We start from the raw sequence: 27,877 nt of genomic DNA, 5'->3' as shown, positions 1-27,877 counted from the left end.
TCTCCCATTGTTTCTAATTCTTCTTTACAACATGACTAATGTGAAAATAGATTTGATATGAATGTATACGTTGAGCCTATATCAATTTACATGCCGTCTTGGGGTAGGGGGAGGGGAGAGATGGGAAGAAAATTTAAAACTCAAACTCTTATGGAAGTGAATGCTGAAAACTAAAAATAAATAAATAAATTTATTATAAAAACAACAACAACAACAACAGAACAAGGCAGGCTTGGAACAGTCAGTAACATTAATGGTAGATATTTAGAAAGCAGCAGTGGTCATACAAACTTATCACTAATATTCCCAAGCCAGAGAATCACTTTCAGTTTTCTTATCATAGCCTAATTTCTTTTCTGGACCCAGTACATATTTTGATCTGTAGGACATTTCTGTATCTAAATAAAGAGCCTGCTTCCCCCCCCCACCCCCCACCCCAGAATGCTACAACGTTAAGATCTTACTTAGAGTGATTTTGATCTGACCTTCCCACTTCTCTGGCCATTTTGTGGATGAAGAAGCTGATGGTTAGAGAGAAGTGAATCCCCCAAGGTCACACAATATATATTAATGGTAAAAGTGGGAGTAGAAATCACTTCGTTTTCCACTCCATTTAGGGGATTATAGATTTAGAGTTGGAAGGATGTTAGGGGTTAGTCAAAACACTGCTCAATTTACAGAAGAGAAAACTGAGGACCTAGGGAGGTTAAGTGAACTGCTCAGGGCCACACAGGTAGTCAGTGGCAGGTAAAATCAGGATAGGAATCTAGGTTCTATGAATCTAGGTGCTTCTTCCTCTGCACCACACTGACTCCTACTCCGGGAGGCATCTGTAACTAAGCGCTAAGTGGCCGCCGAGGCTGCCTCTGGATACAGTTACTGTACCACTTGATGGTGCTACTGTCTCTCTCATCCTCAGAGGTTCAGGAGGGAAATCGGCCTAGACCTGTCTTTTCCTCCTGTTCCTGATGAAACACATGGAAAAAAAGAAAAAAGAAAAAGAAAAACTTCTATACCAAGGAAGACAAAATGCTCTGTTGAATCTGGAGACGTTTCCCAACTGCTAAGAGCTCTGGTTTCTCTCCTTGCAGTAACAGACTTTGTCCTCCTGAATAGAGGTTTCCCCTCTCCCTCAAAGACAGTCTAATGAAGCTCTTTCCCGTTTCTAATGGGGCTTGCCAGGCATCAGAGGATTTCCTTGGTGGTTACCTTTTCTAGAAACAGCAGGGTCCAACAGAGATATTGTGAACCCAGAAGGTGCAGCTCCTGAATTTTAATCAGAGATGTATGGTAAGTGTATTTGACTGCCATGGCTAGGTGAAATTCAGAGCTTCAGTTTTTCCATCTTTAAAATGGAAGTGGTAGAGGAGAGTGGATGATTGCCTAGGGTCCTGTTCAGCTTTAACAATGTCTTCTAGTCTAGTCTATGTAGTCACCTTGTTCTCATACACCCAATTTCTAGGGCAGAGGTTCTTAGCCTTTTTTGCAGCCCGGATCCCTTTACAGGTCTGGTGCTTTTAAGAATAATGTTTTTAAATGCATAAAATCAAATACATAGGATTGCAAAGGAAATCAGTTTATATGGAAACAGTTATTATCAAAATATTAAAATAAAAGTTCATAGGGCCCAGGTTAAGCACCTCTGTTCTAGATTATCAATGAAGAATCAATCATATTTGTTCTTCATGGATCTTGATTGGGCACCCCCATCCCTACCCCACACGAGCATAGCTCTTCTACCTTTGAGTAGGCAGTCTCTGGAAGCTGCCACAGCCATTAAGGTTTCATTCCTTGGCGGCCAGACTGTGCTGATGATTGAATCTCCCTTCATTCAGAGAGGCTGGTCCTCAGGCATCAGAGTCATTTATTGCCAGACTTACACTCAAGGCTCTTCTGACTGTCTTAAGACTTGCCAGACTATGCCATGAAGAAGGAGGTACTGGAGAACCTGAGTACAGGACGGAATGGACTGAAATGAATCAGTCTGCCAGCCAAACAAAAGAAAGGGATATTCCTAAAAGTGATTTTCACTTTTCTCCTGTAGCAGGGACATTTAGTCACTTGACAGCTGAGCCAGGACAATGATTTGGGGGTTAAATTCCTTCATCATTTCTGGCACTCCTTTGTTCCCAAACCCAGTAGCCAAAATTGAAACAGACACCATGTTTATGAAGTCTGGAGAAGCTAACATTTCCATTTTCCTCAGCTATTCAAGACTGGGAAGAAAGAGAAAGGGGACATTGCCAGTTGCCAGGGCCATAATTTGGGCAGATTCTGCCCCAGGAAGCAACCAACAGGAGGGCAAGCTTTCTCTTGGAAATCCCTCCTTCTTCTAGTGCACTGCCACACTGGTGCTGGTTACCTTCTTCTCTTTCCACCACGTCTCCTTCTTTAACACCACCACCTCCAGCTTCCTTTTCTCTCTCCTAATCTATGTCCATCTTCACTCTCCCACTCCTCCCAGACAACTGGTTAACCCAATTGCACCTGATTGGGGCAGAATGTTCTTTTCAGAGAATCTTCCCTTAACCTCTCCCTCTGTCCCTTTATTTCTGACTTTTGGGTGGGGGCATGGCTTCTTGTAGTTCGTCACCATACCTGGCACAGAGTAAGTGCTTCATAAATACTTATTAACAGTCTTGCTGGCTGCTTGATACTTAGAGATGAGAGTAGTAACAAACTAGCTGCCTAGATCATAGACTGTCAGAGCTGGAAGAGACTTCAAAGGTCATTTGGTCCAACCACCTTATTTTACCGATGGGGAAACAAAGGCCCAGGGAAGGGAAATGATTTACCCATATATTAGTTAGTGGCAGATCCTGGCCTAGAACTTGGGTCTCTGACTTTTCAGTGCGGCCCCCTCCTCCCCCTTCCAACACTGCTATCAGCCCCATCCATACCCATGAGTATGGTCTTGATTTAAATCTCTCTTCCCGGGCTAGTGTGCAAGAAGAAGCTACATGTGGCTCCCGTCTGAATTCCAATAGGGGGCTTCACGGTGCTGGTTGGGGGCTGTTGGGCCTTTTTAAAAAAATGTGTTTTTCGTTGTGTATGTTTTAACTTTTAAATAACATTATGTGGTTTCAATTCTGTGTAGATGCCCCTAGGGCCCCTTGGCAGTGGGGACATTTTTTTTTTAAGTTCAGAAAATAAAAACAAACAAGCTTCACAGCACAGCACCAACAGCCAATCCAGATCTTTTAAAGAAGGTGTTTTCTTTGGGACCCATGAAATTCATTCCAAGGAAGAAATCACAAAATCCCTTCTGTGTCTACCTATACATAAGATCCCTGGTCTCTGATTTACCTCTATACTCCAAAAAGATCAAGGATTTAACAGGTATGACCATTGCCTTTACTGACTCTGATGGCAATCCCTCCATGGTCTCTGGAGACTGCTGTAGTCAACAGTCTGGTGATGATCCTGTCTGCATTTAGTTAGACTAGTACCTGGAAGACTGACACAGAGTCTGCTGCTCGGCCTGTAGCCAAGGTCTTCCCAGCTTGTCTGAGCCTGTTGCAGCTTGGTTCTCTGCTAGCACAGCCTAGAGGAACTCAAGGTCACCTCCAGAGCCACAACAAGGCATCAGAGGAGGGCTTCAAGGGAGAATCTCTACCTTTCTTCAAGGCTCAGCTCAAGAGATAGCTCACCTAGAAAGTCACCTGATGTTTCCGGGTGACGGTGTTTCTTCCCGAAATTACCTTTCATTTTCTTTATGTATATTTTACATACATTTATGTGATACATGTTGTTTCCCTCATATGCTCCTTGGGAGCAAGGGACCATTTCATTTCTTATCTTTGTAGCCCTTAGTATCGAGTACAAGGCCTAGCATACAGTAGGCAATTAATAAATGCTTCTTGACTGAGTGCCTATTGGTGGGTAGAGTACTGGACACTTCTGATACTTCCTAGCTGTGTGACCCTGGGTAAAATGCTTAACCCATCTGATCTCAGTTTCCACATCTGTAAAATGGGAATAAAGGTTGTGAGGCTCCAGTCTGATAATATATATAATAGCACTTTATAAGCTTATTATGATAATATCAGCAGCTTGCCATTTACAGAGGCCTTTTAGCTTACAAAATGCTTCCCCTATATTATCTCACTCAATCCTCACACTGCAACTTTTAGATATGTATTGTCAGGATTATTATTCCCATTTTCTAGATGAGGAAATTGTGGTTCCAAGGAATGAAGTGATTTGACTAAAGTTGCACAGTCTGTTAGTTGGCAGAACTGAAGGCCAGTGTTTTTAACCGTCCACTTCCAAGGCAGGTTAGACTGCTGGTTCAGGCCAGTGGGGCCAGCAGTGGGGCTGAGTTTAGTGGTTAAATAGGAACTGAAGAAACTTCCCTTCATTTTGAGGTCAGAGGTCATGGCAGGGAGGCGCTCTTTAGCAGGGTGGGAACCATTCTTTTCACGCTGTTTCTGGCATCTGCTATGGTGTCTGCTGAAAATGGGCACCCACTGAGCTCCAGGCTCATATGACTTGGCTCCAAAGTGAATGAAGAACATTTTCTCATCTCTCATGATCACAGATAGCTTTTCCATATTTGTAACTTGTGGTTACAACCTGAAAAGTTACTAACTTCCACACTTTACTGGTCTCAGGGGAAACTTTTCTGTCCAGGGCCAGGCTTAGGTACTCCTTAGCTTCCTATCCTCCAGGGTCCAGGAGATACTGCACTAGTTAAAGCTGCCTCCCTCTAATACCCATAAATGAGCATCCCCCAGGGGACCTAGCCCAGTTTGGAGTGAAGTCTGAAACGACTACACCCCCCTCTGTTTCTGCCCTTTCCTTTTCTTTTAAAAATATATTTTTTTCTTTTCCTCATGGGCATTTGAAACTAAACTACAATACTGTAATTACAGATGGTTCCTCCCCCTGACTGCTGCCCAGAAAGACATAGTCCTATAGGACCCAGAGCTGGAAAGGACCCCAGGCATACCCAGTACCATCTGTTCATCTTAAACATCTGGGAAGTAAAGCTAAGAGATGAGAAATGATTTACCTGAGGTCAAACAGGTAGGAAATCAAGCACCTTTCCCTGGCCCAAGGGTGCTCCTTTTGCTTCGTTCTCTCCAATTCTACCACGTTCTCCAGAATGGGAACTCAGAGAATGTGACAGAAAGAAGACCCAGCTTGGAGTCAAATCCCAGAGCCCAGCACTATGCATGGGAGCTGGGCAAGTCACTTCTTCTCTGCCTAATGGAGTGGGACTCAGCTTCTTGCTTCGGCTTTGCCCTAAACTTCTGTGGCCCTGGCTAAGTCACTTCCCTTTTTTGGATCTCTTGTGGACAAGATGATGGTGGGGGGGGATGGGACTTAATCCTCTCTAAGGTCTTCACTAGCTCCAGTTCCAAGGACTCTCTGTGCATCCGTTTCCTTTTTGGAAAACGGCGGAAATCAGATCTGTCCTTACATGCTTGTAGGAAGGATTAAGTGAAATAATGGAGGTGAGAGAGCACTGTATGAAGTAAAGCACTAGACAACAGCAAGAGGATTATCAGACTAAGTCATCACATCCCCATCCCCACCATCATGATCGGCATTCAGTTCAAACTGTTCTTCCCCCAGGAAGTCTCCCCAAAGTTACCACTTGGAAAAATCCCCTGCTGCTGATCCAGATTAAAATGCAACGGGGAAAGCTAACAAAATAAATAAAAATACATCACAGATAATGTTAATTTGTGGTTTTCTAAGTCAATATTCCTCCTGAAGGGATTAATTTCTATTTGAGCTTGACCCCTTTGCTCTGTGCCTCAATAAATCCTTTGCCCCTGAAATGCTTCTTACAGTTAATATTTTGTACAAGCTATTTTGGCACACTTTTATGCTTTAACCAAAGGGATCTCGAATAAGGAAACTCATGTAAAATCATCTTGTAAGCCTTACAAACCTATATGCTATAGCAGAATATACATAGTTATCATATTATCCATAATCATTAGTAGTAACAGCAACCACCAAACATTTTATAAAGCACTTATTAGTTTACTAAGTGCTTTCTTCCCAACAAGCCCCCGAGCTGGTGATTGTGAATATTATTATTCCAATCTGACAAAGGAGGAAACTGTGATCTGAGAGGCTGTCCAAGATCACAAAGCTAGTAAGTACCTGAGGCAGGATTTGAATTCAGGACTTTTGACTCCAAGTATAGCACTCTAGCCACCACACTACCTTAAATTCTTATTGCCATTTCTCCTATGAACTCTCCTGATCACTCCTGGGATCCCTGTCTCATCTCTTCTACCAGAACGCAGACTAGGATGGAGCACAGCATTCATTTTTGGGTTCCCTGTAACACTGAGTACAGAAGGGACCCAAGATGTGTTTGAATGAGGCAGTTAATCTCACATTCCCCATGCTGCTCACTGTAATAGGAAGGACGCTGGACTTGGGGTCAGAAGAGACCAAGGTTCGAATCCTGTCTTCAACATTCATTAGCTGTGTTGTTGTCATTGTTGTTTGTCCTTCATTCTTGAAGAGGACCATCACATCAAGTTGTGTGACTACAGACAAATCATTTAAACCCTACAGTGTATGCTTTGTGTGGCAGTTTTGAGAATCAAATGAGATGTAAAAATTTTTAAAATATAAAATGCCATGCAAATGCAAACTTAAGTCAGTCTGTCTTTCTGTCCGTCTCTCTCATTTTAACCATCTGATATAGTAATTCAGCCATACCACCTCTGGGACCTTGAGCAAACCACTGAAACTCCCTGGGCCTCAGTTTCTTCATCTGTAAAATGATGAGATTAAACCAGATGGCCTCTGACATGCCTTTCAACTCTGGAGCTATGATCCTATGATTCCTATTCCCCACAAAATCATAAGATTTTGAAACCAGGCCCTTTACTGAGTGTTATCCTATCTTTATCTCAAAATCCTCTCTTCATTTCTTCTCTATCACCCCTCAACATTTCTCAGGGGTCAGAGAGCCCATAAGATTAATACTTTAAGTGAGTATTTTTTTCTTTTTGTTCTTTGCTTCTGGCCTGTAGAACATGCTGTAGACAAGAATGAAAACTTGTTTTTAAAAGCTTCCATCCTGGCCCCAGAGCTAATTATTTCTGATCTGGGAGGATCTGCACTAATTTAGTTTAACAAACTTATTAAACAGCAAATTTCAGGAGGAAGAGCTATGTTGCTATTATTAGATTAGCCAGACTGCCCATTGACATTGATGCCTTGCACACCGGAGAGACCATTAATGGAATGAGGAAGTCCGGGAGATAATCTGGCAAAGTGTGTTTCCAATAAGCCATCCCTGGCTGTCATTAAGTGTCTTCTTGGGGGTCTCTGGCAAAAGTTTCAGGCCCCCCAAAAGCAGCATCTCTCCCCAAACCAGATGCAGGTGATTAAATATCCAAATATTGAATAGAATAAGCAGCTACCAACCTCAAGGTCATTAAAAAACAGATGCGTATCTGCAAGATTGAAGATCATCTCTTCCATCATCAGGCCGATCCTCACAGATGTAGTGGTATCCTGTCAGACAGAAGAGGGGGAGAAAAAAAAACACACATACACAAATGGAGTCTTCAGTGATCTGAATCTTTGCCTCTCCCCCACTGCCTTCTGAAAGCTCACCTGTGGTCTCTTCTAATCTGCATGGTTCACGCACAGTCTAAACCTGCTTCCGGTCAGGATTAGGGTGATAATATTCTATGAGTTCCAGTACCTCAGTCCTGTTCTTCCACCCTTTCTTTTACACCCTCTTTGTTGTCTAAGTCTCCCCAGGGATGCTTCTGGTTTTTCAGTTGCTCCCAGGAATGAAGCAGTCAAAGAATTTTCCAGAAAAGACAGCCCTTTTAACTAACCCCTCCCACAACCTCCTGTCATTCCTTATACCTTAGTATCAGACGATCATAAATTTAGAGCTGGAAGGGAAGGAGTCCAACCTCCTCAATTTTGGAGATGAGGGAACTGAGGCTTGGAAGAAGGGGTGACCCAGCTAGAGTCTGAGGCAGAATCTGAAGGCAGGTTTATCTGATTCCAAGTGCAAGTTCATTCACAGTGCAACCTAGCTTGTTCAGTTTTACTCAACTCAATAAGGACTTAGGATGTGCAAAGCACTGTGTGAGGCTCTGGATAATACAAAGGCAAGACAAAACAAAACAATAAAGTCCCTGCCCTCAAGGAGTTTACATTTTACTTAGGAGATGCAACATGTAGTACATAAGAGAACACAAGATAATTAGAGGAAGAACAAGAGCAACTAGGGGTGGGGGGGCAGATCCTGAATGGGGATTTACAAACTGAGCTGAGTCTCTAAGGAAGCTAGGTGAAATGGGAGGCAGTGATACAGGCATTCCAACTGCATTATCTCCTTAGAATTGTCTCTTTCTTCTATTCTCTCCACCTATCCCTAGGCTCTGGTTTTCTTCCTCTCCAAATACATGAGCAAACTTGATTTAACATACTTAGGCTGCAAAGAAGCATCTCCAGAGGATACCCATTAAACAAAAGACCTCATGTAGACAAATATAGGCAGAGCTTTGCATCCATCCTTCCTCCTCCTAGTACAGAAGTGGTGGTGATAGTGGTGGGGCAAAGGAAGAGAGGTTTTTTTTTTAAACTGAGAAAGGAAGAAAACAAAACTAAAAGATCCTGGAAAAGGATCATTTTGTAATCTAGGGAAAGGTCTTAGGGCATTTTAATTAATGATGTAGAGCAGTTAATTTTTTTTAAAGCAAGTTTTAAAGAATTTTGATAACTGTATTTGAATATAATTGCATTCCCTAGTAATCTTAAATATTTTATTCTGTGCATTTAAAAACATGATTCTGAGAAGGGAACCTATAGGCTTCACCAGACCTCCAGAGGGGTCCTTGACACAAAAAAAGATCGAGATACCCTGCATTAGAGAGAGCCTAACCAATTATCTTTTCCTCAAGCACAATTTCTTTTGGGTAAGTGCATGGGCTTGTAAATATGAGCCATTCCCTAATTTACCAGAACACTTCCTGGGTGTTTTCTAGCCCAGGACTTGTTGCCAAAAGGGGCAGAGGAAAATTAACACAGCACAGTGGAAAGTGTGCCTCAGCATGGATCCTAAGATTTGGGTCCTGGCTCTGATATCCACCAATAGCCAGGGCTCCTCACTTCCTCTCTATGAGCCTCAATTTCCCTGTTCGGTAAAATAGGGATAATAATACCTTGTACTTCCTACTTTTCAGGGTTGTTGTGAGGAAAGTACTCTGAAAAGATTAAAACATTAGAGAAACGTGACTTCTCATGAGATAGTGATGACAAAAAAGTCAAGGACTGAGATGGATTTTATTTTATTTTTTTTGTAAATTTATTTATTTTCAGTTTTCAATATTTACTTCCACAGGATTTTGAGTTCCAAATTTTCACCCCATCTCCCTCCTCCCCCCACCCCAAGATGGCATGCATTCTGAATATCCCTTCCCCTAGTCTGCCCTCTATTCTATCTCTTACACCCTTCTTTTATCCCCTTTCCCCTTCTATTTTCCTGTAGGGCAGGATAGACTTCTGTACCCCATTCCCTGTATTTCTTATTCCCCGGTAGCATGTGAAAACATTTTTTCTTAAACATATGTTTTTAAAACTTTAGGTTTCAAATCTTCTCCCTTCCTCCCTCCCCACCCACCCTCATTGAAAAGGCAAGCAACTCAATACAGGTTATACACGTGCAGTTATGCAAAACATGTCCATAGTAGACATGTTGTGAAAAACTGACTCTATTTCTCTTAATCCTATCCTGCCCCCCCCCTTTATTCTATTTTTTCTTTTGATCCTGTCCCAATGAGATGGATTTTATCTAGGAATAAAAGTAAACTAGAAGACTCATCTCTGTGAGTTCAAATCCAGCCTCAGACACTTACTAGCCGTGTGACCCTGGGCAAGTCACTTAACCCTGTTTGCCTCCGTTTCTTCATCTGTAAAATGAGCTGGAGAAGGAAATGGCAAACCACTCCAATATCTTTGCCAAGAAAACCCCAAATGGGGTCACGAAGAGTCAGACATGACTGAAAAATGACACAACAACAACAAAAGCAAACTCCAGTTTGCGCCCTGGGCTCAGTCTGCACACCCAATCCAATCTCCCAGACCTGCTTCATTTCCAGTCCTGTAATGATGGCTGATGCCATGAACAACAACAGTGCACAGAGTGAATGCCTCATAATAGCCCTATGAGGTAAGGTACAGTGGGTATCATTATCCTCATTTTCCAGATAAGGAAGCTGAGGCTCAAAAGTTAAGTGACTTTCTGACTTTCATAGGTAGCATCATAAATTTAGATCTTAGGGACTCTTCTAAGCAAGGGACCTTAGAAGTCACTGAGTCCATTTACAGATGAGAAAAATGAGGCAGTGAAAAGCTAAGTGACTTGCCTAGGGTCACACAGTTGGTATGTACCTGAGGCAAGATCTGAACCTAAATCTTCAAGACTCCATGTCCAGTGGAGTCCACTACAACATTGAGTGGTTTTTCTACTCTATGACATGACGATTGGGAGACCCTGCAGGTCCTTAATTAATAAATCTAGACTTAACATTCAGCAAGCTTTGTATGTTGCCAGACACGGTACTAAGGATTCAAAGACAAACATAGAATGCTCCCCTTCCTCAAGAAGTTCACATTCACATTCTATTGATGATTTTAAAATCTTGTTATGTGATTTCCTGATACCTCAAACCCCCTTCTTTCCCCCAAGAAAGCTTTCTCCTAACAAAGAAGTACAATTAAGCAAAAGAGTTGTGCTAGACATGTCTGATGGCACATATCCCATTTCAAACCCAAGGTGGCCATAGGAGACAGAATGCTACAAGTTAGGAAGGCTTAAGTTTCCAAATCTTATCTCAGACACTTTCCAGCTGTGTGGTGCTAGGCAAATCACTTAACTTTTATCTGCCTCAGTTGCATCATCTGTAAAATGGGGATAATAATTCCATCTACCTCCCTCCCTGGCTTGTTGTGAAAATAAAATGGGACAACACAGGGTGTCCCAAAAATCTTCGTTCAGTTTCAAGTTTTAATAACTTAAATACTTAATTGAACTAAGACTCTGGGGACTCCCTGGTATTTGTAAAACACTTTTGTATTACAGGAGCAGAGAGAATCTGAGCTGGGCCAAAAGGCAGAGATGGCAGAGGAAGGAACCCATGCCAAGCATCAAAGGCAGACCAAGCAAAGTGAGATGACCGTATGAAATACCAAGTTTCACTTTCCACTGGCAGCCAGGCACAAATGGCTTGTAACAGTGCCCAGAGTACACAGCTGCCCATTGCTGAAAAAGATCCCTAATGTAGTTCTTTAGTTTGATAAATGGACAGTTCACAAACCTCTGTCCCGACCTTAGATAAATTGACCCTTATAGTTCTAAGAGAGATAATCCTCTCTCTGATCTAGTACTTGTCCTAGTCATATAAAGCCTAAAATAATATCCTTCTGCACTATTCTCTATGATTAACGAATGGAAGATAATTCTCACCCCACCCCACATCCCCCCAGGAAAAAAAAATCAAAGTTTTACCTCAACTCAAGCCTATTTCTCTTGCACCCTTAAATGACATAAACCTTATTCCAACAAACCTAGCCTGGGAGCCAAGAATCAGAAGCCACAAGAACAGTTGAAGATGCCACTCACATGAAAACTATTTTCTTAATCATTAAATATTTTTCAGCTACAAAAAAATTGCAGTGGTTAATTTCCTAAGACGAACCAACAGAGCTTGATTGCCTCCCCCCCCCCCCTTTTTAAACCAATTTAAACCAGAACAGAGCTGGGAAGAGAGTTTCCACAACAGGCTTTAATTTGTAATTCATCCTTCTAAGGATGGGGGGGGGGGGAAGCTCATCTTTGTTTTGCCTGAATGCATGTGGGTGGCTCTCTCCCAGGGAAGGTATAAATCATGCTAAGACATTGTAGATTTGGAAGACTTTCCTCTAATTTTCTGCAGATTTCAGCAGAGTCCTGTTTTTGCAATGGTATGGTCAGTAATGCATTAGTGTAAGAGGTCTAACTGGAAAGCCCAACTGTTGAGAGCGGAGTTCATCTCAATCAACCTTCATGGCAGATGCTGCTGACATGAACGGCATACTGCACACTAACCTAATTATTACGCATTCTTTCTAAAGTTCTCTTTAATTAAAGGAGAATGGCTGTGGCCTCTACCATATGGACCATGCCAAGAGTCTGAACTGAAGAAGAGGGTATGTGATGGTGTAACATGAGGTCTGGTGGAATTTGGAAGCTTCGGCTGAGAGGATTCAAAGGGTGGAAGATAGTCCTTTGATTTGTTTTTGTTTTAAAAAATCTGATATAAAGCAAAAAAATTTAACACATACAATAAGTGAGATCTAAAAGCTTTAAATGTTTTCTTTCTCTTTTGAAAAAAAAAATGCCTTTCTGAGAAACTTTAATGCAGCTGTAGCAGAGTCCTGGTTTTTCTACTTATTAACCTACCACTCTATGCAGCAGTTTCCTCCTCTGTGAAATGGGGATAATAATAGCACCTACCTCTTGGGCTTGTGGCGAGGAACAAATGAGATGACTGTAAATCACTTACACGGTGCCTGGCACGTAGTAAGTGCCACATAAATGTTAGCTGTTATTATTATGAGATGAAGGGAAAAAAAAGATTCCTAGATTTTACAAGTAGCTTGAATGAATCCTGATCACGTTATAGATGTGTACCATAAAACAGAAAGGTTGGAGAGCAATTATGATTCTTCGACATTAGAGCTACAAGGTGCCTGAGAACGCATTCATCTTAGAATGTTAGAACCAGAAAGGATCTTGGAACTTAGAATATCAGAATATTAGAAGAGACCTTAGGACATAAAAATGCCAGGATGGTCCAATACCTTCATGTTACAGGAAACTGAGACTCAGAGACAGGAAGTGACCTGCTGTACTGCATAGGGTGTTAAAGAAAGTCCACGGCAAATCTTCAAGTACTATAAAAATGGGAGTCTTCTTCCTCCTCCTCCTCTTTTTAAAAAAATTTTATTAATTTATTTTGATTTATCAACAATCACATCCATATGCTTTTGAGATGAAAATTTTTCTCCCCCTTCATCCCCCCCACCCTCCCCAAGGCGGTGCACAATCTGATATAGGCTTTACATTTACATTCCTATTAAACATATTTCACATTAATGAAGTTGTAAGTAAAAATTAAAACCAATAGGCTCCTCCTCCTCTTTCTATTAAAGCCCTCTTCTGATGCCTCACTTAGGCAGGAAGCTCATTCTGAGTTTTCAAAAGTTAAACCACCAGAGCATGAACTCTGTTCCATCCTAGCAAGCTGAGAAGATTTCAAGTACAAGCTTGGCAATGAAGCTTATCTGTCATTCAAGGACCAGATTAACTCAATTCAGAGAAGTTTTGTCTATGGGATGATGGCTCTTTTGGCCACAGCAACTTCTGAAGTTGATCCACCAAGTCACAGAGCGGTTGTGGTCTGGGTGGGCTGGACAAGCACTCACACAATGAAATCATGGATCTCTGAGTATGGATGTATTGTTGTTGTTACAATTATCCCAAATCAAACAGATGGGTGGGGGCACGGGTGAGACCAGGACTTTGATTCCCTGGACTCAATCCTGTGACATTTTTACCATATCATGCTGGCTTTCTTAGAGTTCATTAGTAAAAAAAAAAAAGTTTCCTACTTTGCCAAGAGATTCACTGTGAGGATTGTCCTCTTAAAAAGATATCAAGCAACTTTGGTGCATTTATATACACACACATATATGTATACAAATACATATACATGAGAGAGAGCATGGTCTAGTGGATAGAGAGCTGACCTTGGAACAAGGAGAATCTGGATTTAAGTCTTATTTCTGGTGGTGACCTAAGACAAGTCATTTACCATCTCAGTGCTCTACATCAGTCACGTCAAACTCAAAGTGCTCTAAAACCATATATGAGGATCCCTGAAAGAGGTATTTTGACTTAAAAAAAAATGTATCAACATTGTCTATTTTCTACTGTATTTTTTATTTACTTTGTTAAACATTTCTTAGTTATATTTTAATTTGGTTCATGCCATACTCTTTTCTAGGCAACACTAAAAAGTTACAGAGTTATTAACCTGCATTAGGAGGTAGGGAATTTTCTTTCTAAGGAGTCCTCTAAACCAGTGACAGTCCTCTAAACCAGTGACATCACAGGCACAGGTCTACTATCTCTCTCTCTCTCTCTCTCTCTCTCTCTCTCTCTCTCTCTGTTTCTCCCTCTCTATTTCTTCCCCCCAATATCCACCCTCTCTTTTTTCTTCTTTCTCTCCCTCCTCCTTCTTGATTTCTTTTCTCTTCCTCCCTCTTTCTCTCTCTCTTCCCATCCATCCCATCTACCTACCTACCTATCTATCTATCTATCATTATTCATATTATGTTTCCCAAAATGTGATTTACACATCACTTATCAGGGACAGAGGAATATGGCATAGTGGATAAAGAATTGGTCATAGGACCAGAAAGATCTGGGTTCAAGTTTTGCCTCTGTCCTATAATGGCCGTAACCCAGGACAAGTCACTTAAACTCTCAGTGCTTTAGACAGCTCTCCCAGAGTGTAAGTTGGAGAGAAGGGACCCCACCTGCACAGGTAAAGGCAAGTTTCCTTTATCTCTTCCTTTTTGGAAGGTCCCTTTAACACTAAAATCACAGGCCTCTCAGCCCTGTCCCTTTTAGGGAAATGCTAATTGTGTAAAGTGAGGCATGCTGCTATTCTACCTCAAGATAAATGCAGAACACTACTGCTTTTTTCTCTCTTTTTCCTTCTTCCTGCCACCTCTCTCCATTCTGGTTTACGTGACCATGATATCTCGGTCTTCTAGGGAGTTCTAGCTGAACAGAATTAGGCCAAACGAGACTTTTCTGTACAGATGAGCTGTGCCTTAGGCTCCCTTGCACGCAGTCAAAGAGAGTCACGGAAGCCTGAAGCTCTCTCCCCAGCAAATATGCCCAGACCTTTATGACATCCAACTGTCCTTAATGGAGCTGATTGCTCCGTTTCTGTTTGGGATCACTGGTGCTAAGAGTCAGGCGGGTAGCTCCTAATCAGACATCTTTAACCCACTCCAGGCCAAGTCAACAGCTTGTACTATATACTTATAGTATATAACTTGTATTTATAGTATGGATAGTTTACAAAAGGCTTTCTACACAACAACTCTGTGAGACTTGTGATGAAAGCAGTGCAAGCCTGCTTGGTCTCCCTGCCTCACTCTCTCCCCATTCCCATCCAGCCTCTACTTTGCTGCCAAAGTGATCTTCCTAAAGGGCAGGTGTCACTATGTCATTTCTCCCTATTCAATAAATACCATTGCCTCCCTATTACCTTCCATGATGAAATATAAGATTCTCTGGTATTTAAAGATCTTCTCAACTTGGCTCCTTTCTACTTTCCAGACTTCTTACTTTATACTCCCCTCCGCCCCTCTCTGATTCAGCAGCACTGGCCACACCCTGTGCTTGGAATGTCTCCCCTCTTTGTCTCGGCCTTTTGGCTTCCTGGCTTCCTTCAAGATTCAGCTCAAACCCCAACTTCTGCAGAATGCCCTTTCCGATGCCTCCACTCCTAGTCTTCCCTTGAAGATTACCTTTCACTCCCACTGTATATATCTTGTATGTATAACTTTTTGCAAGCTGTCTATACCATTAGAATGCAAGCTCCTTGAGGGCAGGGATGACTGATTGATTGCTTTGCTTTTCTCTGTATCCTAAGTCCTTATCTATTTTTCTGGTTCAGGAACCAAAGCCTTAATTGTCACATGGCTGAGTCAAAGATTGAATCCAGGTCTTCTGACTCCCAGTCCGGTGGCTCTTCCTAGTATATTACATTGCTCCAGTGACCATTTCAAACAAGGAACTCAATTTAAGATGAAAGAAACCTGTCTAAAGCAAGGAATATGATGTAACCAAACCAACACCCAAATGCCGTGCTTATAATTCCCTTGGGAAAAATCAGCTAAAACTGATGTCTTATTTAACATGGAAATTCCACCTCTGATGTTTCTGATGCTACATTTTATTTGACACTTTTCCTCAAAAAAGGAACTAAGGAACAAGCAGGGGAAGTGACTTTCCCTTGATTGTGGAATTAGAGAATCTCATAGTTGAAAGGGACTTTAGGGGTGCCTCAAGGAACTTGAAACAGACCAAGAATCCCTTCCATAAGATCCTTTAAAAGTGGACACACTGCTTCTACTTACATCTTGCCAATGATGGCATTCTGCCATCTCTGAGTGTTTGGACAGCTCTGAGTGTTAGCTTCCTTATATCATACATGAATCTGTCTCCAATCAGTTTCTATACATGGTCCCTAATTCTGCCCTCTGGGTCCACGAAGAGCAGGTCTAATCCCTCTGCTCTGTGACAACCATTCAAACGTTTCAAGTATGATCATGCACTCCATTTCATTTTCCAGGCAAAATATCCCTAGCTCCAACAACTGATCCATTTATGCCATGGCTGAGTCCCTTGTCAGTCTGGTCCTCCAAGGTCCAATTCCAAGAGGCTTTTCCTTAATTCCTCTGGCCTTCAGAAATCTCCCCATTATGAACTGCTACAAATGCTCACAGACAATATCAGAAAACTTAGCACTTCTTTCAAACCCCATCTGGAATGAAGCATGCACAGGTATTGTTTCCACTCTGTTTATAATGTGAAAAAGAGGGAAACTTGATTGGCTGCTGAGCTGAAACCAGCATGTATCTAAAAGGTACTAATTATCAAAGGCTCTTCCTCTTTCCTTCCTGGCTGTTTTTGAGTGAGGAGGCAAGGACTGCTGTAAGCCATTGGTGAGGAGAGAGATGTCAGGCATTTATCTTTCTACCAAGGTTGCCACCCTTTGGCTCAGCAGTACATAGCCCTGCTATTGCTTTTCTCTTATGTCTATTCTCCTTGCTTTTAGGTGCAAGAGTATTGGAGACAGCTATGGCCTTATGAGCTTTAAGGGGTTGTAACAGCGTGTGGTAGCAGTCTGGGAGTTGAAGCCCCTGCCAGGATTTGTGAGAGGCTCAACCCAGGTTGGGTAGCAGCTGAGGCCCTAAAGAATGACCTGTTTGACCCAAGCCAGCTATAACAGAGGAGCAGATATACCCACTAGCTGCTTTTGGATGTGAATTTTATGAGGCAAATGCTTTAAGTGTGAGCCCACTCTTCCCAGGGATTGTAATAGATGGGAGAGTACGACCCCTTCTCTCTACTTCCCATCCCTGGTTCTATGGAAAATACTTTATAACTTCTCGTCTTGAAATATTTTAGCACTAAATATTCCTTCGTAAAAGATAATTGGTTAAATGAAACTGGAGTGCCAATCACTTGAGGTTAACATTGGAGAGAATGCATCAGAAGGAGGCTCAAGCCCATAGCTTTGGAGAAAGATGCCTTGCCCGGGAACTTGAGGAAGACAATTGCTTTAAGGACCTGACTCTTATGAAGGAGAGCAGGCATAAGGATCCTTAGGATTACATATGTAAAAAGGGGGAGGGGGAAAAGGGCTGATCAAGGGTGAGCAAACTAGGCCTTTAAGCTACGAATGGCTTTTACATTGAAAAAAACTTTATTTAAAAATGTAAAACCCCCCCCCCCAACACTTTTTATATACAGGCAGTGGACAGCCTTCGTTGACCCCTGAACTAGATGATCCCTGAGGTTCCTTCCAGCCCTAAGACTTTTTGATAAAACAACTGCATATCATATATTACCTTTGGTTATTTGAGTCAGTTTCATTAAGAGAGAATCTATACTAGTGCTTTGCAGAAATCAGGTCCAAATAGGTTTTAAGCTTCCCTTTATTACAAATCACTCTATCCCTGGTCATCAATTTCCTTTGAAAATGCATTCCCATCACATATATGGTTTATTCCTTCCATCCCCAACTGAGTGGTAAAATGCATTAAAGTAATTTCTTTTCCATGTACTTTAAGTAAAACTGAAAAAAATACAGAACATGATGGGGCACGGTTTGTGAGTGAGGAAACAATGTTTGGAAATAGAGTGCATTTTAAGCTAATGTGGATATATGCTTCTACTACTCAAAATAAACAGTGTGTTGCACAGGGATGGCTGATACAAAATGAGGTCTGTTTGCAGACTCATTAACACCATTGGTGTTTTATTCATGCTCTGAAAGCTTAGACAGACTACAGCTTGGGAGTGATAATAATAATAATAATAATGATAATAGCTGACATTTATATACAGCACTTTTTGGTTTGTAAAGTTCCTATTACATGCATTATCTCATTCGATCCTCAGCCTGTGAAGTAAGTCCTCTTTCATATTTGGAAGGCTCCAAGCACAAAGTCTTTCCTCTTGTCCTTCCAGGCCTAGTTACTCCCTCTTCAGGAATAACTGAGATGTTCTGTATAGTCTGTTTGTAACATACAGCGATCATTTTTCTGGTCCATTTGTTAGTCATTCAGCAAATATTTAGTAAGTGCTCACAATGTGGAAGGCAGTGCAATATGGGGGATCCTGAGCCCTTTCTAATTTGCACCTCGGCCTTATTTTCATCTGCTTCAAGGACTCCAGTGTTTTTTCCTTCTCTCTTCTCACTAGGTTGCTTTGGAACACAAACCATTACTGTATTGCTTGACTGAACAGGGAGATTGCCTGATGTAGAGGAAAGAAAAGGTTTAGGAGTCAGGAGCCTTGGCTAGTTCATTTTCCCCTCTGAGCCTTCCTTCTTTCCTTCCTTTTGCAACTGGGATTGAGTGACTTGCCCAGGGTGTCACACAACTAGTCAGTCTCTGAGGCCGCATTTGAACTCAGGTCCTCCTGATTTCAAGGCTGGAGCTCTATCCATTGTGCCACCTAGCTGCCTCTGAACCTTAGTTTCAACCTCTGTAAAATAAGGGTGGGGATTAGACTAGGTTATCTCAAAGTTTGCTTCCCAGCTCTTGCTTTGACATCCTATATTCTAAGGTCCCTCCCAGCTTTAAAATCAATGATCTTATGAATCTATTACTTTTACTCACACACCCAAAGGAACACAGATTTAGAGCTGAGAAGTCTATTGAGCCCTCTGTCTTCTTTCACCATTTTAAACATTTTTACTTAAAGCTTACTCTGGTGACCTATGTTTAGGCTCCCCACTGTATGTTATTTCAATGGTTGGTTAGCCAAGACTGATTCCTAAACAACAGAAATTTGAAGACACTCCTCTCCCCATGTAATTATTTTGTTGGTTGTTCAATTGTGTCCAATTCTTCGTGACCTCAATTGGGTTTTTTTTGGCAAAGATACTAGAGTGGTTAGCCATTTCCTTCTCCAGCTTATTTTACAGATGAGAAAACTGAGGCAAACAAGGCTAGTGACTTGCCCAGGGTCACACAGCTAGCAAGTGTCTGAGGCCAGATTTGAATTTAGGAAGATGAATCTCCCTTTCTCCAGGCCTGGCATTCAATCTACTGTGCCGCCACATCCACAACCACACTTTAGGGAATGGAGACAAACGAACTGTGAACTGCCTAAAATTTAATGGGCATATACTCATCCTATGATAAAATATCTGTCTTTCAAGCTCTATGCTGGGAATGTGGGGTTTTACGTTCATACTTAAATCACTCATAATCTCTTCAAGATCTGGACCCTCCAAGCTTTTCAATCTAATATTCAAGACCCTCTATAAATTAGTGCCAATGAATCTTTCCAGCCTTTCCCTTCACTATACTCCCTGTATGCTGGTACAGTTCAGCTTTACTTAGAATCACAGGATGGAGAGTTAAAAGAGCCTTTACAGGACATCTGTCCCATCCCCTCCATTTCATATAGGAAGCAACTGAACACTACGGCAGTGAAATGATTTGCCCAAGGTCACCCAGGTGGTGAATTGATGGTATTTAAACCCAGGTCCTCTGATTCCAAATGAAGTGAGTGCACATTCCACCCCACCATTTTGCTAGCTGGCTCTAGAACTGGACATCTTTCCTGACTCTATGCATTTGGCTAGGTAATTTCTTTTTCCTGAGATGCTCATCTTCCTTTTTCGCCTATTTTACCCATACAAAATGAAATTAATTCTACTCCTACAAACACCAATCTCAGATCCTGCTTCTTCCTCTGTGAAACCTTTCCTAATAATCACAAGATCATGGGGCTTCTGAGGCTGTCCAGTCAAACCCCCTTTTTTTACAGATGAGGAAACTGGAGTTTAAATAACTTACCCAAGGCCACATATGTTTAAGCCCTACAGGTAAGATCTGAACCTAGTCTTTAGACAGAAATGATCTCTGGCTCTTAAAGCCACTTGCTTGGTTTTCTAATAAGTCTCTTTCCCTCTCCTTGTTATTTGTCAACATGCTTTATTCTTCCTACCTAATTATAATCTCATAGATTTCTGTATTCACTTTAATGCTGACTAATGCCTTGCAGGTATTCAATAAATATTGATCTCATGAATTATAATGGAAAGTGCTGGATCTGGAGTCAGAGAACTTGGGCTTTGACACTCACTATTTGCCTGCCTTTGGGCAAGTCATTTGACTGCTATAAAATGACTGAATGAATGTGGGAATTAATTAAAAAATTGCACAGTCACTTGCTGGGGATATCTTAGGGTTTAGTCAAGGGTTCTTAATTGGGGGGGAAAGGGTCTATGAACTTAAATTTTTTTGCTCACCATTTCAAAATAATTGGTTTCCTTTGTAATACTATATATTTTATTTTACGCATTTAAAAACATTACTCTGAGGAAGTCCATAGGCTTTGCCATACTGCCACAGAGGTCCACGAAACCAAAAAGATTAAAAACCTCTGGCTTGGATGATCTCTATGGCTTCTTTCACCTCAAAAACTGCAATTCTATAATTTGTGGTAGCACGGCTATGTCATTCCCTCTTCCTCCCCCCATTAGTTTGCTCTGTCAATTCAGCAAAGATTTACAGAGGTCTCTAAGGCTCTAGGGAAGACTGCATTTAGAGATAATTCCCACTTCATCTAAACCTTCCAAACTTATAGGAGGTACCTACTTATTTAAGGCTAATTGCTTAGCTTGCTGAGGGATAATTACTGGCGGCTATGGTATGTATAAGTCTAATGCAAAAAAGCAATAGAGAACAACTGAGTCTAAGGAATCACCCCCCCCCCTTACTGGGGGATAAGACTCTTTTTTTACTAAACAAAAGCTAAAGCAGCCCATTCTGATTTTTTTTTTTTACTTGCAGGCTTCAAATTTCCAGCTTTGCCACTTCATTGCTGCCTGTAAGCGTCACACTCTCCAGTTGACTGGGTCTTTATGGATGCCAGCTGCTACATGATGGCAAGTTGAAAGGGAGCAGAAGAGACAGACGGTTCCCCTTGGCAGCCTCTCAACCACCAATCACTTTCCCCCCATCTCTGGATCTGAACTCCTAAGAGTTCCAAAGCTTCTGCCTTTCAGGGACCCTGTTGGGACTTGCAGACTTTTAAGCAAAGGACAGAGCTGACTACCCATGAGATGTTTAACAAATAAAGGCAGCTTGCATTTGTCTCCTTCTTTCTTCTGTGTCAATTACCTTGACATTCAAAACCCAAGGACAATGTGTTTCTACACCTCTTCTGAATTGAGATTTTTAAAAAGTAAATACACACACACATAAAACCCCTCACCATTCAAACTAATAAAATCTTTAAAAATCATTGCCAAGTAGCTGTTTACAGGCTGAACAAATAATTACTCTGCCACAAAGAAGAAAGTATTAATTAAAACTATTCATTAAATCAGCCTCCTATTATATGGGGTTTATCTATTGGAAGTGTCAGCCAGAGGTTAGAGACGGATTAACACACAACGGAGGGTTTTACCAGTGAAATCTCCTCCTTGTGGTTTGCTCTTAATAATAAAGTTGTCATTAAAAGAAAGAATTTAATGGTTTTAATTGGGTTTAATTACTTGGAAACTCCTGGAAAACAGATCAGTTTGTTAAAAAAAAAAGGGGGGGTATGTAAAGGAAGACAAGCAAATGAAGTCTGTAAGGGAAAAAAGTCTGGAGCCACATGTTCTAACAGCAAAGTTCTGAAACTTTCATTCTTCTGAAGTTTCACATATTAAACGGAATGTGAAGGCTGAAAATCACTTCCTACCTTAGGACAGTATAAATAATGATGATTCAAAGTAAAAGCAAATTGATCCTCTTGTACCTACCAATAGATCTGCTGGCTAACACCATAGTAAATCCTTCTCTCACCACCAACTGGCTAAAGCAGTCGAGCTGACTACAAATCTAAAAATCAGATAAGAATCAAAGGAAAAAGCTAGTGATATTTGAGGTCTTTTTCCTTTTGATGTTTTATGCAACTGACCTGTCTCCTAAATTTCCAATCCGTTTCTGAAATTTCTTCCAGCTGGGATAACTGTAAAGCATTTTACTGTGACACAAATTCAGGGCAAAAAAAAAAATTTTAAAGGAACTACTACTGAATATGATTTCAATGCCTAAGGTACAGTGAAAGAACAAAGAAGAAAAAGAAAGAAAAGAAAACAGATCCTGGGGATGAAGGGACTGGACTAGAGATTCTTAAAGATCTTTAACTTTCTGTATTAAATGTTCTAAAAGTTCATCCACTTCTAACACTGTATCCTAGGTTGTATGTAGTAGACTTCTAATTCTGAAACTGATTCTGTGACCCATGACTTTATTAGGAAGCCAAATAGAACCCTTGCCTGATTTTTATTATGGCCAAGCTCTTCTATTGAGTCTACTATAACCAGCCACCATCGCTGACATTTTATACAGGGCTTTAAAGTCAGCAAAGCCCTTCACATAAATCATCTCATTTGAACCTCATGAGACAAAGTCCTAAGCTCCCTGATTGTTGAGGGAACCACCACTCCCCCTAGTCATCCAGGCTGTCAAGTCCAATGGCATCCTTAACTCTTCTCTTTCACTTGATCCTCATATCTAACCATCAGCTGCCAAGTTCTGTGGATCCTACCTTCAGAGCACCCATCCTATATGCCATTCTTTCCTCTGAAACTACCACTACCACAAGGGCACAGACCCTACTCACCTTGCCCCTGAACTACAGCAATAGTCTTCCGGTTCATCCCCTTGCCTCACATCTCTCCCCACTCTAGTTCATCCTAGCTGTCCTAAAGTGCAGATCTGACCATGTCAACTGTAGCTCTCATTAGTCAATGTCATCCCACCCCACTCCCTTTCAATAAACTCCACAATCAAATAGAAAATTCTGTTTGGCTTTTCATGCCCTTTATAACCTGGGCCCTTTCTACTTTCCAGTCTTCTCACACTTTATTCTTTTCCATGTATTCCATTGGCCTCGTTACTGTTCCTCAAACAAGATACTCCATCTCCCGACTGAGTTTTCACTGGCTTTCCTTCATGCTTGTAATTCTCTCCCTCCTCGTCTCTGCCTCCTGGCTTTCTTCAAATTTCAGCTAAAAATTCTACTTTTTGCAAAAAGCCTTCTCAATCCACCTTAATGCTGGCTAGTGCCTTCCCCCTAAGATTGTCTTCAATTTATTCTGTATATTACTTGTTTAAGTTGTTTGCATGTTTTTCCTCTTCTTGAGAACTGGGATCGTTTTTTTGTTTTTCTTTGTAACTTAGCACACTGCCTGGCACTTAATAAATGCTTCCTGACTTGACTCAACTCTGTAAGGTATTGCTATCTTCATTTCACAAATAAGGAAAATGAGATTCAGAGAAATTAAGAAGTCCCTTGTTAGTAATTATCAGAGGCAGCACTTGAATCTGGGTCTTTCTGATCCCAAGTCTAGCGCTCTATCCACTATGCCCTACAGTCCCACATGTTCTTGGTAGTTTTTCTAAAGAAAACAAAAAACAGCAATTAGAGATAAACGAATCATTTTTTTCTCATGGTTAGGAAATGAGGTCTTTGGTGTCAAGTCATCCTCTAATGTCATTTAAGATTAGAGATAACTATTTTATGAACATTTTGAGAGAGTGCATCCTTTTGACAAGGACTAAGGAGACCTCTAGAGCTGCTCCAAAGCAGAAATGCAAAGATGCAGAGAAGGATGGAAAACAAGAACACTCTTTTCTTCCACAACCGAAGAAAGTACTTCCCCTATTAAATGGATCATGGAGCTTAAAAGGATGTAGTGGGACACCTTGGCAATCTGCTTGCCATGTGCCTTCCCACGTTTTCCACATTTTGCTCTAAGAATCATCACTTAATCAATATTGCTCTGGTGACTGGAAAGGGCATGCCAACCAACTTCCTAACAGCTCCATGCATCATCCAGTTGACTTCCTGAACTTTCCCCCCAATAAACCCACTTCCCCTATACATGAGAGCTCCTTGAAGGCAGGGACTGTCTTGTCTTTATATTTGTATCTCCACTGCTTAGCACATAGTAAGCAATCAGTGGAAGTGTCAAAGAGATAAATATAGTATTGACATAAGCAAAAGTTGTTAACAATCATAGCTGTCCCAAAGTGGTATGGGCCACCAGTCATCATTAACTCCATGATATAAGTACTTGCAGGTATTATTATTCCCATCTGACAGATGAACAAACTGAGGTTCTAAGAAGAGAAGTGATTGCTTATTGGCATACAGCCAGTAAACAGAGGGCAAGATCTGATGGACCCAGGTCTTCCTGACTAAGTCTAGCATTCTACCCACTTTATTACTATGACTCTTAATATGCACTTGACAAGTTTGGAAGAAGAAAGGGATCACTGAATTCTGCAGCACTCAGTGAAGGATTTAGATGGGCATTAAAGGAAATAGTGGAAAAGAGAATGGAGGACAATCCAAGTGTGGGGAATTGTAAGATCAAAAGTGTGATGGTAGGAAAAGGAATGGTATTTGGAGACTGAGAGCAGTCCACTGAAACACAGGTTCATGTAAAGGAGTGATGGGATCTAAAATAAGAGCTTTATGTTGAGGCTCAGATTATAAATGACCTTGGATTCCAGGACAAGGGGTTTGGGTTTTGGTCTTTTTTTTGGGTGGCAATGTGGAACTATGGAAGGCTTTGGATCAAAGAAATGACACAATTAATGTTGTGTTTTAGGAAGATATCTCGGATAAAATGTAGAAGGCAGATAGGAGAGCTAGAGACTAGAGACAGGAGGACCAGTTAAGATACTATTACAATAGTCTAAGCACGAGGCAATGAGGGACTAGAGCAGAAGATACAGGGAGGGATGAATTGAAGAGTGTTGTGGCACTCCAGCATCATAGATCTTAGACAAGATACTCACTCTCATTCAATCAAATCTATGCCGTTCACCCAACTTAGCTCAGACTAGTTTGAACTCATAGTCTGCTTACTAGAGTCCAAATTAGGGAGTCTGGAACTTCAGTTTCCTGATTGAGGAAATTTACTGATGAGGAAACTGAGACCCTGAGACCGTTACTTAAGATTTCACAGAGGGCAAGAGTAGCCATGGTCCTGGAAAATGGCTCCCAATTCAATGTTTCTTTTCCCACTACACCAGATGAGGAAAGAAGAGTTGTAACAAGATTGCTTCTTTTCCAGAGCTCCTTTTGGGATAATAGCTTACTTGAAGGTCAAATCTCAGATGTTTTCTGACATATACTACTGGTTAGATTTCTACTGTTTTCACTGCGGTTCCAATTTAGAAACAAGGGACATGTAAGAGAAGTTCCTTGAAGATCTCTGACTTTGCACTGAAAATGGGATGAAAGTTCCTAAGTCAGACAGGAAATGCCAAGGGGGACAAAACATTTCCTCTGCCAACATCAGACCTTGAAGCAGATCTCCTGCCATCCTCCTGCCATTAAGTAGGCAGACTGTGATACCATAACCACCCAAGCTTCATGGGAATTCAAAATATCTTTGGGCAAAACCAAGAAATCTATTGTTCAAAAATAACTACCGTAAAAAAAAAAAAGCAGGGAATGAGGGGGAGTGATAGGATGAGTGACAGCTTCTAAACCTACTATTTAGGTGCAATGGGGAATTATTTCAATTATTTAGGTATGCAAGTTGTAGGAGCCGATTTTTTTTTTCAAATGATCATCAGCATGACTGGCAAGCCCTATATTTACAGAACACAAAAGGGCTCCCAGCTCTACTAAGGGGCCAATTTGTTGCAGGGTTTTGATGGGAGATTAAAATCACTTTTATTAATCTTTAGAGGCCTTCTGACATTAATTGAAAGGTACAGAATGGAGGAAAAACTTGGCAGAGGAAGATCAGAGTTCCAATTGGCATTTGTTAAATTTGAGAGGATAATTAGTAGTAATCTGGAATTTTAGGATTAAATCCTCCCTCTCCCCCCTCAATCTACTGCAATAAGAAATAGTGCAGTTTTCTGAGTGAGGTTTATCTCCCCTTTCCAAAAGAAAAGGGACTGAGGAGACCTGCCCTGAAGACAAGAAGATGGCAAGGAGGGAACACCCCCCCCCCAACTTAAAGGGTTTCAAAGATGCTCTTTAAGCAAACTCTTAATGTGCACCTGAGTGTGATGATCCAAAAACCTTTTCCAAAATTTATTTTATGTTGGAGATAATCCTTTAATACTCCTAACTGCCAGGCATATTCGCTCTGCTTGGAGAGCTCTTGGCTCACCTCAGTTCTACTAAAAGAGATTAAACCTATAAAAGCTTTCCCAAAGTATCTCCTCAGCCTACATGGGAGCCTTTCAGGGCCAGTCTTAGGTCTTTTGGCGAATTCCTCTTCTTCCTACACTGCAAAAAAACTCCAAAAACTCACCAACAAATGCAGATGTCTGCTTTCTGAACACTCGCTGGAGATAATTCAACAACCAGCCTTATTGACCACATTCTTCCTTCATTTCCACAAGGAAATAAGCATGGATACAGGGGCCTGATTAAAGGATCCTTTCTTTTATTAGGGAAGTGGACAAACACTTTTATTTAGCCCAAATGAGAGAGTATGAAAAAGGTTTAAGTCCCAGGTTTAACCCCCAGTGGGTAAAAAAAAAATCTCCAACTTCCTTAGAAAATCCTTTCCAAATTGTATTCATCTTGACTTAATCCACATCTACTGAGTGAATTAGGCAGTATTTATTTTGAAAATCTATTTTATAGAGTTCCAAGGACTCTGTTTTCCTTAGGAAGGGCTCATTCTACATTTCAGAGCTGGATGCCGCAAGAAGGTCTCAGACCAGGCCTCCAAAGGCCTTTAAAGTCCCAAGGTGCCCAGCACACATGACTAACAAAATGTAAATAAACACAGCTGAGCCAGAAAGAAATTGGAAGGTTTTCTCATTAAAGAAATAAAATAAACAGATGTCCTTAAGCACTTTGGCTCGTGTGTGTCAAAGGAATGGAAAACTCTTAGATGTCTGAATGGCAGGAATGATATAGAGCCACATCTCGGACTGAAAAAGGGAAAAAAGGGTCTGTGGCACTTTGAATTAACTAATAGTCCTCAAGGGAGCGCACTTGTGATTTGAACCTTAGCAACTTCTACAAATAGTTTTTAACTGCGGGGTAATAAAACGGGGTTTTATTCCTTCTCAGTTTGTAAAGTAGTAAAGGACAGGCTAAGCCATTAGGAGCATGAATCACCAATGGACCTGATTGAATCCTGATGGCATGTTTTTGGGTACTGGATTAAGGAATCAGAGTAGAACTTGGGTAATACACCCATCAGGTTATGCGGGAGGAATACAGTGGGGCAGCGTGACCCAACAGCTCTTAGAAAAGGTATAGCCAAGCTCTCTCTTACCAGAACCTCTCTTGTATCTGAATTTGCAGGTACAGCTCCTTAGAAAAGACAAATTTTGCAAATTTTGCAAATTCCAAACCCAGCTTACCTATTATACAGTTTGGGCAGTGACTGGTCCTGTTCCATTCCTGTAACAACCACAGAACCAAGGAAATGAAGGTATAAATTTAGGCCTGGGAATACCCCGTCCTTTTCTACAAAGGAACTAGCTGATGGGTTGGAATACTTATTGTGTCAGCAGGGCTGTG

At 41.2% G+C, this 27,877-nt stretch overlaps 1 protein-coding gene across 1 annotated transcript in view; it reads right to left on the bottom strand.

Annotated features, from left to right (window-relative positions):
* Positions 1-27,877, bottom strand: part of EYA2 (EYA transcriptional coactivator and phosphatase 2) — a 246,806-nt gene that overhangs the window by 33,923 nt on the left and 185,006 nt on the right. The window contains 1 exon segment of the mRNA XM_078149854.1: positions 7,405-7,494. Within this exon segment, the coding sequence (XP_078005980.1) occupies positions 7,405-7,494 (90 nt within the window).

Source organism: Phascolarctos cinereus, unplaced genomic scaffold (assembly GCF_003287225.1).
Source record: "Phascolarctos cinereus isolate Bilbo 61053 unplaced genomic scaffold, phaCin_HiC Scaffold_2;HRSCAF=192, whole genome shotgun sequence".
NCBI classification, from domain to species: Eukaryota; Metazoa; Chordata; class Mammalia; order Diprotodontia; family Phascolarctidae; genus Phascolarctos; species Phascolarctos cinereus.
This window is presented reverse-complemented; position numbering and strand designations above follow the sequence as displayed.